The sequence below is a fragment of the Schistocerca gregaria genome, chromosome 1 (genome assembly GCF_023897955.1).
Source record: "Schistocerca gregaria isolate iqSchGreg1 chromosome 1, iqSchGreg1.2, whole genome shotgun sequence".
NCBI lineage: Eukaryota > Metazoa > Arthropoda > Insecta > Orthoptera > Acrididae > Schistocerca > Schistocerca gregaria.
The window spans coordinates 383,203,986-383,222,364 of NC_064920.1; the positions used below are offsets into that span (position 1 = coordinate 383,203,986).

Sequence of the window (18,379 nt, forward strand, 5' to 3'; positions counted from 1 at the left end):
GCCTTTTTGTTGTGCCTATCTGCAAACTAACATCTCCACTATATGGTGAGCAATAATCTATCCTTTTCATAATATCATCATTATTCTATCCTGGATTTTCCATTGTTTGATTTCATTATTGCTTGAATATGTTATACATAATTTTTATGTAAAAAGAATTTAATATATATTATTTATATGCAAGCCATAGTTACCAGTCATTTTACCATCAGCTCTTGCTCATTGCAAAGAGACTTGAATGAGAATTATTTCGGTGTTCATGGAACATGTTTCACTACGACTGTGCATAATTCAGCACGTTATTGTATTGCCTGCAATATCGTTTTTCTCCACCATGGAAAAAAAAATCTGTTTGGAGGCCTTGGGCCAATGGAAACTCTAGAAACATGACCTAGAATAAATAGTCATATCTGCAAGTGCATACAATAATTCTTTTGTTAATGAAGTCATTGATGCTTCCAAGAATAAAATTTTGTCTACAACTATGAAGTGTTTGTATTAATCTGCACCTCTGCACTGCTTCCATATAACACAGAAAAAGAATGAAAAAAAGAAAGAAAGAAAGAAAAAAGGGTGGTGTAAGGTCATTACAGTGAGAAGCAGGACCACAGTGTGTGACATCAGAACAATATTTTTCTAATATATTTTATTGTTTAGGTAATAGACTTCTGCTCCTCTCTTCCATTAAACTGGGAACAGTACGAATAAAATATTGTAACAATCAGATTTCCTTGTTTGTTTTGTGTGTGTATGTGTAAAAAGAGAGATAAACTTTTGTCATTATTGTAGTCATGGTGTTGATGAGGGCAAGAATGTTAATAATAATTTTAGTGTTTTAGAAGATGCAAGAACAAGATTGTAAATTTATGCAAAAAGAATGATAAATTAAGCAATGCAGGAAGTACCATACTGTGGAAAAGAGGAAAATGAAGGTAGAAACAAGAGAGAAAGTGGGAGAGTTGATATGTGGTAATTATCTTGGAGTTAGATCAGAGTTGTACTAGGGAGTCAACCAGAAGGATTCTTCTAAATGTAAAGAATGTGGAAGTTTTCTATTATTGCATTGGACATTGTGCGACAGTAACTGTGAGCGACTTGATTGTCTTGATGTACCATCTTGATGTACCACATTTAGTGTGTGGTACCTTTTAACATGCTTGTCCACAAATCTTTACAATTCCTTACTGTAATGTATATTAATAATAATAATAATAATTGATAATAATCAAATAAATAACTAATTAAAAGGAAATCTACTAACTGAAAAGTAAAATGAACCTAACTATTTCACACACACACACACACACACACACACACACACACACACACACCACTTTTTTAGGCTCTGTAACAAATTTTGTTTTTTTGTCCGAAAATGCACACGATATTATTGACTACATAAAAAAAAAATCACTTCACTCCTTAGTTAATTCCACACTTTTTTATTGTTTGAAGTGAAGGTCAGTAGACTTGTGGTGTGCTGAAAAACATTCAATTTGGGTTTCTATAATCTCAGGGAAATTACTAACTGTCTCCTCACTTTGTGAGAAAATTCTGTATAGTTTAATTTAATTTCGTGGGTATCGCTTTGGCCACGTAAAAAAAAAAAAAAAAAAAAAAAAAAAAAAAAAAAAAAAAAAAAAAAAAAAAAGTAGTAAAGCAAAATCTGTAACATTTATAAATTGGGGATTGATGATCATTACTATGAAATGAAAGCAGAAATGCCAAATTAAACAATTATTATTTAACAAAAGAAGCTTTTTATACAGACGTCTGGCATCTCATTCATTAATCTCACAGTTTTGGACAATAACTTATATGTCACAATGTTTAACTACATGTAACAACAAACTGTATAAATATATGAATGCACACAAACTGACAAAATCCATAAATTATAAAATGTCCACGGATGACTAAATAAATAAATAACAAAGAATTTTTGCCGTATTCCAGCAAAATATGTGACTATGAGTGTGATTTTTATTGGTCCCGTAAATTACCTTTTGTACAGATATGTACTTGTAACATAGGACATGTCATTATGCGTACAATCTAGATAATATGAAAGATAAAAGTATATAAAATAGCTTAAACATTAAATATGTGTAAGAGCTTTCACAGTATTTACACTCATGCTCATAAATTAAAGGTAATTGCAGAATGGGATGCCACACAATGTGGCACTACATAAAACTGGTGCTAATAGCATAGGCACATAGGGAATACACATGACACAGATCTGTAAGTCCACGGTATTGGTGAAAAGTTGAGAAAACCATCCCAAAACACATGTGCTACAAAATGCCACTGTTTCCTGAGCATGTACACTGACATTAATATGGGATATGATCACCATGCGCATGTACACAGGCCTCACAACGGGTTGGCATACTCTGGATCAGGTGGTCGAGCAGCTGCTGGGGTATAGCCTTCCATTCTTGCACCTGTACGCATTGGAGCTACTGAAGTGTCCTATGTGTTTGAAGACACATGTCGACCAAGAGCATCCCAGATGTGATTGATGGGGTTTAGGCCTGGAGAACAAGCAGGCCACTCCATTCGCCTGATATCTTCTGTTTTAAGGTACTACTCTAAGATGGCAGCTCAGTGGGGTCATGTGTTGTTATCCATCAGGAGGAATGTGGGACCCACTGCACCCCTGGAAAGGCAGACATACTGGTGCAAAATGACGTCCCGATACACCTGACCTGTTACAGTTCCTCTGTCAAAGACATGCAGGGGTGTACATGTACCAATCATAATTCTACCCTGCACCATCAAACATGACCTCCATACAGGCCCCTTTCAAGGTCATTAAGGGGTTGGTATTTGGTTCCTGGTTCACACCAGATGAAAACCCGGTGACAATCATTGTTCAGGCTATACCTGGACTCGTCTGTGAACATAACCTGGGACCACTGTTCCAGTGACCATGTTCTGTGTTCTTGACACCAGGCTTTACGGGCTGTCTTGTGACCAGGGGTCAATGGAATGCACCTTGCAGGTCTCCAGGCGAATAAAACATGTCTGTTCAGTCGTCTGTAAACTGTGTGTCTGGAGACATCTGTTCCAGTGGCTGTGGCAAGGTCCCAAGCAAGGCTACCTGCAGTACTCCATGGCCATCTGCGGGCACTGATGGTGAGATATCGGTCTACTTGTGGTGTTGTACACTGTGGACGTCCCTTACTGTAGCACCTGAACATGTTTCCTGCTTGCTGGAATTGTTGCCATCATCTTGAGATCACCCTTTGTGGCACACGGAGGCCCCGTGCTATGACCTGCTGTGTTTGATCAGCCTCCTGTCGCCCTAATATTCTTTCCCTCATAACGTCATAAATATATATTCTTTGAGCCATTTTCAACACACAGTCACCATTAACACATCTGAAAACATCTGCACACTTACTTGCTGTGCTGTAATCGGCATTATCCTTAATGTATGAGCATGAGTGTATATATCATTACATCATACACAATGACTTATGATGCAGTATATTCATAATATTACACAGTACAAAATGACTTATTATGATACATACAAAAATAATAATAATTTTGTGAGATGTAATTAGCTTATATTATACATCAGTGGTTCCTAATTATAGTTAATTACTTTAACACTGATTTCTGTTGCTAGGTCTTTTTATGATGCATGATATTTATTGCTCACAGGATGAACTTTTGATCACTGTTTGCTAGTGTAGTCAACTACACTATAATATTCTTCTTGTATCAGAAACTTTTTTTAGAGTTGTGGGGAACATTTTCTCAGTTTTGAGGTCTTGTAATTCCCTTGACATTGCTTTTATTAACCTGATGCCAGAGTATTTGGGTCCTTTTTCAAAAATCTTAAGTCTGTGTTGAATGCAGCACAGTCGTTTCCTGTTCCTTGTGTTGTGTGTATGAACAGTCTCATTAGTCTCCAGTTTTGTGTGATCACGTAATGCACTCACAGTTGTCTTGAATATATACAATGATGGAAATATTAGAATGTTTAGTTCTTTGAAACAACTTTTACACTATTCTTTTTGCTTCTTTTTCAATATAATTTGAGTGGCTTGCTTCTGTAATGTGAATATTCTCTTCATTCCTGTGGTAGTTGAGTTCCCCCTTGTTGTGATTCCATATCACATGTATGGTTCAAAAAGTCCATGATAGACAATGCACAAGAGGTCTTGGTGAGTATACTGAGCCAGTTGTTTCATTATAAATATCACTGAGCTTAGCTTACTGGAAACAGTATTTATCTGCTGTTTCCAATTTAGCTCACTCTCTATTGTAATGCCCAAAAACTTAACTGAGGTTACTTCTTCCAGTCCTTCTTCGTCTAAGAAAACATCCATCTTTCTTCTTTTTGGTTATTTTTGAAGACCATGTATATAGTTTTTTTTTTTCAGATTAATAATTAACTCATTTTCAGAGAGCCATTGTGCTGTACTACTGACTGATATGAATGTATTTTGCTCAAGTGCCTACAAATTGTTGGAAACATTTAGTACAGTCATATCATCTGCATAAAAAATTACAATAATCTTAGCCTGACTCTGGAGCAAAACAGAAAAGTATTCATAGTAAAGTCATATCAGTAATCGCAATTGGCGATAATAATGGCACAATTAAACAAATTCCTAACAGGAATACAATTTCAGTTCATTTGAATAAAATGGAAGGAAATAAGTATCTGATAGAGTAAGATGCTGTTGGAAAGGCATGCGACTAAAAAAAAAGAGAAAGAAAAGATCAGCACATATTCTTATATGGAACAAAATACAGTTGATAATGCTATTGCACTTTCATTATCTTAGGTGTACATATTTGCTGAGTTGCAGTGCAGTTCATTGACTCAGGAAAATAGTATGTTATTACTTCATGGGCAGGGCACAATATTGCAGTACGTTCATCAGTAGTGTATGGAGGACGAGTACAGCACAAATAACTGAAGGGTTGCTCTGGAACTAAATTAAGTAAATTTTCTTTTATTTGTTTTATCTTATAGTAAGATGTGTAAATTTGAACTAAACTATAAATCGTTATAAAACAGTTGCAACAATATACTACAATAAAAAAAAATGGACTGTGCAAGAGACATTTTGAGTAAGTATTCACTGAAAAAGTTTTGAGTTGTTGATATTATTTCTGATATGATACTTTGAGAGAAGTGTAATACTGAATATAAGAAACTTCATTTATAATAACTGAAAATATGAGGGAGCATGCTGCTAATGTTGAACTGTTGATTTTTTGACTGAAATAACAGCTCGTGTCTTTTTGTAATGTAAGTGAATGTTCAATATCTGCTCATGTTGCTTGAACACAGGTTTCACAAAACTATTTTACGGTCATATAGAGATGCTGTTTTTACTTCATTACTTCTCAGGAAGTTGAAGTGGGGTGAAATGGAATTCCCCTCTCTTTTCACCACAGGAGGGAGAGCTTTCTGCATATTATAAGTATGTATGGAGATTATGCTGTCCTCTTGCAAGTGCAGCTGTATTGTTTGATCTACTTTCTCCTTTTGCAACATTTTCATCTATCCCTCATGTCATCCATCTTTGCCTCATGTATAGTCACATCCTCAGCTTCTCGTACTCTCATCCTTTACTTGTTGATTACACTCACTCCTCTGCTACTTCTCATATCTTCACACGTCATCTTTTGTCATTTCCCTGCATTTATATATTCTGTATTTCTCCAGTGGTTCTGGGTTTTGGATGACCTCCCTGCCCATTCCTTTTTTTATCTCATACAAGAACCATGAATTCTGTTAAGCTCAAAGCTCCAAATCAATTTCATGTAGTTTTTGTTGTCATTACAATTCAACCAATTGCTGAATGTTGCAAGCTCCTGCTTCACTGTTGCTGTGTGTTCTTCAGATACAAGTAAACAGGGAATAGATTCAAGATAACAGCTGTATGTGAGTCAGTGAGTTTTGTTTGACACATTTAAATTACGTCTGTAGAACTGAGCCGTAACATTACTAATTCCCTCTCATGCTAAAGGTGTTCTTATAACAATTGGCATAATACAAGATTTCATTGTAGCCCTGTATTAAAGATGTTGGAGTTGCTTGATGTTGTTCTTCAGCAGAAAAAATTACTGATACATATTTTTTTATTAATGTTGTAGGATATGTTGTTGCTATGTCAAAGCACTACAGCCATATAAAAGCCCTTGGTGGTCTGAGGTTTTTCAGATATTTCAGCAGGGAAGTAGGAAAACAGAGCACACATGTTTCTTCGGAAATATCTCGCATAAGGAATGTTGGCATTTTGGCCCACATTGATGCTGGTATGTAGATACTTTTGTACTAGTTCAGAGTATAGAAAGCATTTAATATTGTTAATTATTATTAATTTTTCCCTTACATATTTATTTATAATGAATTACCTTCTTCATTCATTTGGTGTTATTAAGGCAAGACAACAACAACAGAGAGAATGCTTTACTATTCTGGAACAATTCACAGTATGGGTGAAGTTCATCGCGGCAACACAGTTACAGATTATATGGTCGAGGAAAGAAATCGAGGTAATATTGCCAATGTTTTCCAATATCTGTTTCTTGTAAATCAATGAATTGATTGTTTACGAATGTATCTCCATTTAAATATCATTTCTTTGTAGAGCAAGGTGTGAGTGAAATGTGTCAGACAAAAATTTCCTACTTGACTATAGTGAACACATACAGGATACCCTTTTTCTTTACATATCATATTGCCCTGTATAGAATTTGATCATCAGAAGGGATGTTTGTATAGCATGCGAGGCTGTAATCTTCTTATACCTGGCACTGAGATGGAGTGACTTTGAAACACAAAAAGGAACCTAAACTGCTATGATTTCTTGTGCTACCATTTCTCTTGGAAATAAGTTTTACCTAGGTGGCTATCGAGCTGCATATCAACCCAATGTACCAACTTCTCATGGTATTACAGGCTTTGAAATAATTAACAGCTCAGTCATTCACAAATTGTTTTCTATAAATCTCATTGTAAAAGAGAACCATCAAGGACGTCCAACATGCCAAGTTACACATTAACAGATAGGATCAGGCATTTAATATAAAGGGTGTTACAAAAAGGTACGCCCAAACTTTCAGGAAACATTCCTCACATACAAATAAAGAAAAGATGTTATGTGGGCATGTGTCCGGAAATGCTTAATTTCCATGTTAGAGCTCATTTTAGTATCGTCAGTATGTACTGTACTTCCTCGATACACTGCCAGTTGGCCCAATTGAAGGAAGGTAATATTGACTTCGATGTTTGTGTTGACATGCGACTCATTGCTCTACAGTACTAGCATAAGCACATCAGTACGTAGGATCAACAGGTTAGTGTTTATCACGAACGTTGTTTTGCAGTCAGTGCAATGTTTACAAATGTGGAGTTGGCAGATGCCCATTTTATGTATGGATTAGCACGGGGCAATAGCCGTGGCGCGGTACATTTGTATTGAGACAGATTTCCAGAACGAAGGTGTCCCAACAGGAAGACGTTTGAAGCAATTGATTGGCATCTTAGGGAGGACGGAACATTCCAGCCTATGATTCGCGACTGGGGAAGACCTAGAACGACGAGGACACCTGCAATGGACGAGACAATTCTTCGTGCAGTTGACGATAACCCTAATGTCAGCGTCAGAGAAGTTGCTGCTGTACAAAGTAACGCTGACCACGGCACTGTATGGAGAGTGCTATACGGGAGAACCAGTTGTTTCCGTACCATGTACAGCGTGTGCAGTCACTATCAGCAGCTGATTGGCCTCCACGGGTACACTTCTGCGAACGGTTCATCCAACAATGTGTCAATCCTCATTTCAGTGCAAATGTTCCCTTTACAGATAAGGCTTCATTCCAACATGATCAAATTGTAAATTTTCACAATCAACAGGTGTGAGCTGATGAGAATCCGCATGCAATTGTGCAATCACGTCATCAACACAGATTTTCTGTGAATGTTTGGGCAGGCATTGTTGATAATGTCTTGATTGGGATCCATGTTCTTCCACCTACGCTCAATGGAGCACGTTATCATGATTTCATACGGGATACTCTACCTGTGCTGCTAGAACATGTGCCTTTATAAATACTACACAACATGTGGTTCATGCACAATGGAGCTTCTGCACATTTCAGTCAAAGTGTTTGTACGCTTCTCAACAACAGATTCGGTGACCGATGGATTGGTAGAGGCGGACCATGGCCTCCACGCTCTCCTGATCTCAACCCTCTTGACTTTTATTTATGGGGGCATTTGAAAGCTCTTGTCTACGCAACACCGGTACCAAATGTAGAGACTCTTCGTTCTCGTATTGTGGACGGCTGTGATACAATACACCATTCTCCAGGGCTGCATCAGCGCATCAGGGATTCCATGCGATGGAGGGTGGATGCATGTATCCTCGCTGACGGAGGACATTTTGAACATTTCCTGTAACAAAGTGTTTGAAGTCACGCTGGTACATTCTGTTGCTGTGTGTTTCATCATTCCATGATTAATGTGATTTGAAGACAAGTAATAAATTGACCTCTGACATGGAAAGTAAGTGTTTCCGGACACATGCCCACATAACATATTTTCTTTCTTTTGTGTGTGAGGAATGTTTCCTGAAAGTTTGGCCGTACCTTTTTGTAACACCCTGTATACATGTACATCTACATTTGTACTCTGCAAACCACTATAAGTGCATGGTAAAACTACAACTGTTTAATGTAAATGAAGAAGCAGCAGTTTTTTTGAAGTAGTGACTTCCCTGCTTTTATATTAATTATTTCAGTTTTTGTAACAAAAAAACCAGAAATTTTTAATGCAGTTTCTAACAGCTACATGAATTAATTAATTTGTACCTAAAATCATCCCTATGGGATCTTTTTAAACAAAAAATGAAAATGAATTACCTCAGCTGATTTTGAGATAACAGAACGTCTATTAGCACACTTTTAATTCATAGTTTGTATCTATTGTAGGTCAGTGTTCTTTTCTAATTTCAGTTTATATAGATGTCCTCTACGCAGACAAGTTCTGCTGCTTTCAGTGGCCATGCCTCTGATATTTTCCTGCTGTAAGTTTAGTGTATGTGATACAAAATTAAAAACCATTGTGAAGATAATGGGAAAGATGAAAGTTACCTGTCATTTTAATACCACCTAAAAGAGACATGGTTATCACTACAAAACTGGAAGCTTCATCTTTATTATGCTTACTGCATTTTTTGTACCATCATTAATATCATACCTGCCATACATGATTACATGACTCGTGAATGAAAACCTGAATTATTTCATTCCGCAAAAACTTGGTAAAAGTTGCCAAGACCTAATGAAATGAAACAAGTGTGGTACTGACTGTGTATTTACAATTGCATCATAATAAATAACAATAATGTAAACAATACTAACTTTACAATATGAAGATGAACTTCTGACAATATGGTGCACTTCTAGAAAACAAATGTGTATCAAGCACCATAAATTGATTTAGATGTGATCCACTGAGCAATGTTGCATTTAATCATGTTTGTTGTTTGTTTACTTGTCTGTGAGTTTGTGAGGAAGGGGGGAGGGCATCTAAAAACAACAAATTTGGTTTTGATGAGGAAAAATGAAAGTGTTTGCAAACTTCCAAATTCCACTTCTAATCAATTTATTGAAACTAGCAGTTTTACATGTTTGAAGAATACTTTGTGAATTATTGTTTTGTAGGTATCACTATTACTTCTGCTGCTGTTACCTTTTATTGGGATGAACACAAATTCAACCTAATTGACACCCCTGGTCATATTGACTTTACTATTGAAGTGGAGCGCACTCTAAATGTGCTGGATGGCGCTATTGTTATTTTGGATGGCTCTGCTGGTAAGTACTATCTAATTTACTCCCAAGTAAAATAACATTTAAATTTGCCCAAATATATAGCTAAAATATATGAGAAAGCCACTTTCTTTCTCTCTGTTTTGTATCATATACATCCCCCCCAGCACACACACACACACACACACACACACACACACACACACACACACATACACACTCTTTGTAGCAGATGTAGCTTAAGAGCTGCCTGGAAATCCAAGAATAGTTTAAACTGTGGAAAAGCCAGAAGTGAGAGGGAGAGGGAGAGGGTGAGTGTGGATGCATAATGAGGGTATATGAGGTAGGAACTGAAGTGATGTGTAAGGGAACAAAGAATGAAAATAAAAGAAAATCAGACTTCTAGAAGGAGAATGCCATATACTGGGGTAAATGTAACTACCCCTGCTGGAAAATTTGTAGTATTTGTTATGAAGATTTAGTGAAGCACCAAATACATGCATATTTCTCAATTAATGCTTATCTGTTTGGGTTTTTGACATTGTCATACAATTTTGAGTAGAAAGCTAACATTTCTGGATGCTATTATGAGGTTCTGATTTTCTCTGGAAATATGGTGTACTTCATTGTTTATGTATATAAATTCACAAAATTTACATAAATTTTGGCTCTTTTATGAAAACTAAACTTGTTTATGAATTTAGATAAATTACTGTTTATGCATGCAAATATTATAGACTTTTGGAAATATAAAAATTATGTGTTGACCATAACAAATGACATAGAAGAGGAAAAGTTAATTTCTTTGCAAAGAAAGATTAATAAACAGTTTATATGCTTTTTGTATATTGAAGCAATAGAAGAAGTTTTTAAGACATACTAATAGTTTAAGATTATGTCCACAGTCTGAGATAATTAAATTTTGATGTGAATTTCACCAATATACAGCATTTTTGACATGTTGTCAACTAAACTGCAGTTTCTAAAGAACAAGTGAACAGGTTTGTTTTCCTAGTCAAGTATCATTCTGATACAAAGGATCTACAAGTTTATCAAAGAAATATTTCATTATAGTACTGCAAGACATGAATGTGGCTTATACCCTGGTTACATGAAGTCTGAGTGTAGATGAATTGATTAACTAATAGTCACCAGACTCCTGCAACTACCATCTATATGCCGACGACATCCAACTGTACATAAGTGCAAGCCACAAAAACATTGCTGACGCAGTAGCGAGTATGAACGCAGATCTTTGCTCTGTTTCTCGATGGGCACAGAACTTAGGTCTGAAACTAAACCCCAAGAAATTCCAGGTCATACTTATATCTCATCCAAAGTTAATCAGCTGGTACTTTCGCGAAACAGTCCCTAAAATACTCCTCAATGGTACCCAACTACCATACCAAAAAACAGTAAAAGACCTTGGAATTATCTTGGATGAACACCTAAACTGGGAAGAACAAACAGTCACAACTTGCCGGAAATCGCTCTCCTCCCTACATGCAATTCAAAAATTTAGAAAAATATTTCCAACCCATGTTAAACAAAAATTTGTCCAAACACTAGTCTTGCCTAATCTTTACTACTGCGATGTAGTTCAACATGGCACAAATAGTGAAAATTCTAGATGCCTCGAGCTAGTGATGAATGCTTGCGTTAGATACGTGTGCAATATTTGGTTGTATGATCATATCAGTCCTTCATACTCCCAGCTAGGTTGGATACGCCCACATAAGGCACGCGATCTCCACACAATGTGCTTACTTCATCGATTTCTTAGCCACTGGTGCCCCCAATATTTATCTTCTCACATTAAACACCTATCATCATTCCACAATCGCAATACCAGATTGGATACGTCTAGCATCTTGGCTGTACCTTTACATAACACAAAATCTTTCTCCATGTCATTCTCCATCTCAGCCATACGACTATGGAACGCGCTCCCCTGTGATCTGCGCCTTATCCAGAACTACTCAACATTCAAGAGGGAACTCAAAACTTACATATTAGGGACAGTATAGCCACCATTGTTGTGCCCCTCCCATCTCTTTCTTTCTCCTCTCCATCACAACTTCGAATTTTACCATTCTATTTCTCTTCCTCTATCTTATCTACCTCTTATATATCTGTTTTACCCCATTCTACCGTCTTATGTCTCTGCTCGATGAGAATAACTCACAAGCTGCAAGTACATAACGAGAAAATTCCCAACTAACAATGGGACTGACATTCACAAATGAAAAGTATGTTTACTTTCATATACATAGTCATTATTATTATTATTATTATTATTATTATTATTATTATTATTATTATTATTATTATTCTTGATTGTTATAATTATTTTTATTGTTATAATTATCATTGTACTACTGTTATAATCTCTATTTTTTTTCTTTAACATCAATACTGCATAATACGTTATATGTCCTTCATGTTCGGTAGAAACTGTAACTCGTTCAATCTGAGTATGCCTGGTTAGGTGTAAGAGAGGGCCTGAAGGCCCTAATCTTGCCAGGTAAAATAAATGCATAAATAAATAAATAAATAAATAAACACAGTTCTTTGGATTAAAGGCACAGTGCCACACAATCCAGTTGTTGGAGTTTCAGGTTCTAACAGTTCTAGAGATGTTTGGGCTAGCTTAACAAATACTGAACTGTGGAAGGTAACTGCAAGTACAACATGCACAAGTGGAGTTGTTCCACTGACACAAGTGTGACTGGTGATATTTGGACATTGAACCATATTGTGAGTGAGTGCCTAAATAGATGTTTTCCTGGTGGTATCTAGAGTCTACATGAATCAGAAAATTAGGTGCTCCACTAGATTGAGTCTTATGGCATTTGTGTTTAGTCTGGCCCATTTAATGTTTGCATAGTGTAAATAGCTGTACGTGTAATTTTTGTTTTTGTTTTGAGTTTGTTGTTACAATTGATAGTTATGATAATAATAAACACTCATTCAAGAGAATCACTTAACAGTATTTTCTGCAAAGCCAATAAGACTTTTTGGAAGTTGTGCAAAATCATTGAGCTGTTATTCCAAATATTTTGTTGCCAATAATTTCACTTTTTGCCTTGAAATTGAAATATTGTGGCACATTCATATTCCCCCACCCCCGTCCCCCCCTTCCCCCCTGCTGGTCACGCTAGTGTGGTTCAGGTGCTCAGGTTTTATGAGTGCTGGTGTCAGTGTTTGGTGGAGATGGCATCATGCCGAGCCTTGCTACAGTGTTGCAACACAGCATTTGAGAGCCTGGGGGTGCAATTTGAAAGCAGCATCAACCTGAAGCCAACTTTGGGTCAAGTGAGCAACAGCACATGCAATACTTTGAGTATGGGACTAGGCCAAGGTCTCATTTATGTCTCAGAGTCTCTGGCTCTGAGAGACTGTCACCAGACATTGGAGCTGGGGTGTGTAACTTGGTATCGGAAATATGAAGCCAAGTTGGCTGCATAAACATGAGGTAGTGGCAGGAGCTGGTGTGCGCAGTGGCAGACAAGCCTTGGGTTTGATGCAAGGTGTGCTGCGGCACTTTCTTATTGGTGTGGCTGCCCAAGCGGTTGGCTGCTGTCATCAGCTGAGGGTGCTGCAGTGGGCAATGAGTTTAAATTACTAGAATGCTAGAATGAGATGGTCCCTGGACAGACAGACAGACAGATTGTGCTGTGGTGTTGGAGAGTCTGGCTATATGACTGCATGAATTGTTAGTGCAGCATCTCATGTCCCATATCCCCCCCCCCCCCCCCCCCCCGCCTCCCCTATAAATTAATCCTAGACCTTTGAATTGATAACCCTTCCAACCTCATTCTCACATACTTTTGCATATATTTTCCATACCTTCCTGTGCTGCACATTCTTGTTGAATATCGATCTTACCAGTGTACCCCTCCTGCCATCCCCCCTCCCCCTCTCTTCCCATACCAATCTTACCAAATCCATTTACACCTGCTGTCCCCATTCTTTAGACATGTACACCCATCAACCTGCATCCTACTATTATTGTTATTTAATTTATTTTTTACTTTCATATTGTATTTTTACATCATTTATCATTTGTTTTTACCTTTCACTTTCGGCCCTACGCCCTCAGGTTTCACCTTTCATATCCATACGTCATCTGTTCTGTCCTCTTTGTGAGCTTTTTCTGGCTAATTTTGCATATTTTTGTTAGCTTTTTCATATTTTTGTGCATTTTTTATCTTCCACTATGTATCCTTGCTCCTTCCATCTGCACCAATATAGAAAAATTTTCCAGTTCCTGTTGAGAAGTGATTCCCATATGCTGTTCCTGAGTTGTTTCCGAGCTCATGAAATCCCTCCCCCAAATAGTCTGACCATCAAATTACCCATTTCTGGCTGCAACTTCCATTCCATGGTGACCTCTACCTGTTCACATTCTGTCAGTCCATAGCCCTCACCAACCGGGACCTGTAAAACCAAGTAAATCAGGCCCAAACCTTTTTGCAACACTACCTCTCTATCCATAAACTTCATCAACTCTGCAGTGCCAAATTCCTTCATCCCATCTTTCACACTGAGGCCCTTGCCCTGCAGGAACTAGAGCAGCATTCACAGCATCACCTCAAAGAAATCTTCCAAACTGTTGACAACTACCCCTGCCACCTCTACAAGAGCCTCCTAATCTTCTCCACACTCCATCATAGCCAACAAATGGTGCCTTGCACTTCATTTACTGCACCTTCAAAAGCTCCCTCCCACCATATAGAACTCAGCACCTAACAGACCCAAAACATAATCATGAACCTATCTTCCAAAAGCTTAGTCCCACAAAAGTATGTTTTTTCCAACACCATATCTTTTGTCCCACTCCAAAATCAGTCATACTGGGCTTCTTAAATACCTTCTTTCCTTTTTCACTCCCTACAGTGGAAACAATTTTTTGCCACCAACCCTACAAATCAGACTCAATGCAAAAGCAGTACTGAACTCCTTCATCCAACAATGATGCACCCCTACTGCCCCCTAATCATCCCTTGTTGTTAACATTCCAAAATTTCTTAGCTTCAGTCCTTGCCTCACAATTAATTCCTAAATTCCTCAATATTGGAACCAACCTTTCATCTGCAGAAAGAATTGCAGTCCACGACATAAGCATTGATGTTGCCCTTATAATCCTACCTTCCAACAAAGGCTCCACCATTGTGGTTTTGAACCACTTGGATTACCTGGCAGAGGGATTCTGCATGGTGTTGGATTTTCCACAGTGACCCATTCGAGAAATCCAACAAGATATCCAGTCCCTTGCTTAAATCCTTAGGCCCATCCCAGAACCTCTCCCATGAGTCTATCCCTCTCCTCAGCTGTATACTCCCAACTCCTACTTTCTACATGTCTAGAAAGTCCATAAACCCAACTACTTAGAACACCCCATTGTTGCTCTGATGGACCAACACCTGTAGCCTATTACATGTGACCTACCTTCATACATAATAGACACCAACTGTTTCATCTGATGACTCTTCACAGATCCTGTTAATCACTGTTGCAGACACCTCTCTCTTCACTAAGATCCCTAAGGTCCATGGCTTTGTGACTATTGAACACTATCTTTGCCAGTGCCCAACTGACTCCAAAAATGTAACCTCCTTCTTGGTCACCATTATCAACTATACCCTCATCTATGGCTACTTGTCCTTTGAAGGCATCACCTGTAAAGAAATCTGTGGTGCCGCAGAGAGCACCTGGAGGACATCATCCTACACCCTCGTATTCATACACCATCTAGAGGAATCCTTCCTAATCACCCAGAATCCCAAACCCCTCACCTATTTCTGATTCATTGATGACATCTTCGTGATCTGGATTCAGGGTGTGGACACCCCAACCACATTCCTCCAGAACCTCAACATCATCTCCACCATTTGCTTCACCTGGTCCTCCTCAACCCAAAAAGCCACCTTCCTCAATGTTGACACCCACTTCAAGGTTGGCTACATTGGTACCTCTATCCGTATCAAACCTACCAACCATGGGCAATTCATCCTCTTCGACAGCTGCCACTCATTCCATAGCAAGAAGTCCCTTCTTAACAGCCTAACCACCTTTGGTTGTCATATCTGCAGTGACAGGCAGCCCCTCTCCAAATATACCAAAGGTCTCAGTGAGGCCTTCAAAGGCCAAAATTAGCCACCCAACTTTGTACAAAAACAGACCTCACAGACATTGTCTCTCCAGTTACCTATCACTTCCCACATACCCATTGTGCAGCCACAGAGGAGCAATCCCCTCATGACTCAGTACCACTCAGGACCAGAGCAACTGAATCTGATCCTCCGGCCCTGACACAGCGATTTCCTGTCCTATTAAAGACACAAAGGCAGAGCTACCTGTTAAAGCAGTCGTGTCATCTACAAATTAAGCTGCAATCACTGTGCTGCTTTGTACAAGGGAATGATGACTAACAAGTTGTCTGACTGCATGAATGGCCACCAACAAACTGTGGCCAAGAGACACGGGCACCAGCCAGATGCTGAACATGCTACCCAACACACTATGTTTCTCTTCAATGACTGCTTCACAGCCTATACCATCTGTATCTTTCCTACCAACTCCAAATTTTGTGAACTGCGCATGTGGGAACTCTACCTGCAGTATATGCTACATTCCCATAACCCCTCTGACCTCAACTTTTACTAGTCCCTGTCCTTACTTATCCCCTTCTCTGCTCCCACTACAGCACAACACTGCCTTTCATTCCACTGCCTTCTATTCCACCAATGCATATACTAGTGCTTTTCTTCTTTACTTCTCTCCTTTTCCCCACCCCCACCCCCCTCAACTTCCTGATTGGACCTATTAGCCCCTACCCTGTCCCGAACACATCCCTGCACACTCCTCAGGTAACACTGTGTCTTTCCCTACCCCACCCTGCAATGCCCCCCCCCCCCCCCAATCCCTTTCACTGCCCCATGCCTCCTCCTTACCACCACCACTGGATTGCTCCTCCCATCAAGCACAGTTACAATGAGAGAGAGAGAGAGAGAGAGAGAGAGAGAGAGAGAGAGAGAGAGGGGGGGGGGGGGGTTGTGCCTGTGTGTGCACTTCTTACTGCAGAAGTAGTCCTTTTGGCCAAAAGCTAAAATATGCAGAAGTCTTTCCATTGTGTCTGTCCACAATTCAACATCTCCTCTATGTGGTGAGTAGAAAACTATCTTTTTCAAAGGATTGTTGTTATTCCATCCTCGACTTTCCACTGTGTGTGGGTCAGATGTTCTTCACATTTTCTGAGATGCAAGCAGTGTTGTGCAGTATTATTTTTGTTTCTTTTGTAGGGTTAGTTTTTGTGGGCCAAAGTCATATTTCTTAAAAATGATATTTACATTTATCTTAGGTGAAATTCTTTGTGCCATCTTTTAAGGTTTTATTATTTTATTACTGAGAGATGAGTATCTGATTCTCTTTGTTTAGTTTTTTTATTATTGTTTCATTTGAAGTTAACTGATTTGATGATTAAGTGTGAGTGTTTTCCTTGTTTATTTGTGTATTTGTTCTGGCATTGTAAAGTGTTGTTAGCAAACCATAGCATTTTGTCAGAAGCCCACACTTATTAAAATTCTAATCAAATACCACTCCCAACCTGCACCACACTTTATATATTCAGTCTTGTGTTAATTTTATTTTTTTTATTTGTTATCATTGTTCTTAATATTTATGGATCAAAATTAAGATTTTACTTCGTATAGTCATACAGTGAATAATTTAGACTTCTTATAATTTATATATTTTTATTTTTTTATCACTAAAATTTAACTTCTTATCTACAGGTGTTGAGGCTCAGACACTGACAGTATGGAGACAGGCAGACCGCTATGGTATTCCACGTATTATTTTTGTTAATAAAATGGATCGTAGAGATGCAAGTCTGAACTTATCTGTAGAATCTTTAAAATACAAGCTGGATTTAAATCCATTGCTCATTCAACTGCCAGTCTATGATGATGAGAAAAAGTTTTCAGGCATTATTGATCTTGTTTCACTAAATATTCTATCATGGAGTGAAAAAGACCAAGGGAAGACTTACACCCAAACACCAGTTTGTCAGCAACGACATGGTAAGCTTTGGGAAAGAGCAACTGAATCAAGAAATTCACTTATTGACCAGCTGACCACCTTAGATGATGAGTTAGCAGACCTTGTTATTCAGCATGACAGTATGGAGAGCATTTCATCAGAGCCACTTTTAAAATCACTGGGAAATGTTTCATCATCTCAGGTGAGACAAAACTGAACATTTTCATTATTGTAATCTGTTATTAGATCCATTAAGTATGATTCACATAATGTATTCATTTGAGAATGTGATTCCTTTGTATTTTAAACCTTATTACATTATCATCATTCCTAGTCCAGACTGAGATATTAACAATTACAAGTGATAATGAAAATAAAGTTGATTTAAAATGTCATCTTATGAAATATTGTGATTGTCTGTCAGCAGAGGGAAAGAAATGTCATTACTGGATTTCAGTCATATTCCTTCTTTGATTCACACTTGATATATAAATGCACAGTGTGGTTAAAGATAAAACAGAAA

General features: G+C 38.0%; 1 protein-coding gene across 2 annotated transcripts in view; it reads left to right on the forward strand.

Moving 5' to 3' along the window:
• The window catches only part of LOC126348303 (ribosome-releasing factor 2, mitochondrial), a 193,845-nt gene that overhangs the window by 71,961 nt on the left and 103,505 nt on the right, over nucleotides 1-18,379 (forward strand). For both annotated transcript variants that reach the window (XM_050002344.1, XM_050002343.1), the window contains 4 exons: nucleotides 6,130-6,291; nucleotides 6,418-6,531; nucleotides 9,706-9,858; nucleotides 17,610-18,058. In XM_050002344.1, coding sequence (XP_049858301.1) covers nucleotides 6,144-6,291; nucleotides 6,418-6,531; nucleotides 9,706-9,858; nucleotides 17,610-18,058 — 864 coding nt within the window. In that variant the 5' untranslated portion in view covers nucleotides 6,130-6,143. The remainder of the gene's footprint in view (nucleotides 1-6,129; nucleotides 6,292-6,417; nucleotides 6,532-9,705; nucleotides 9,859-17,609; nucleotides 18,059-18,379) is intronic.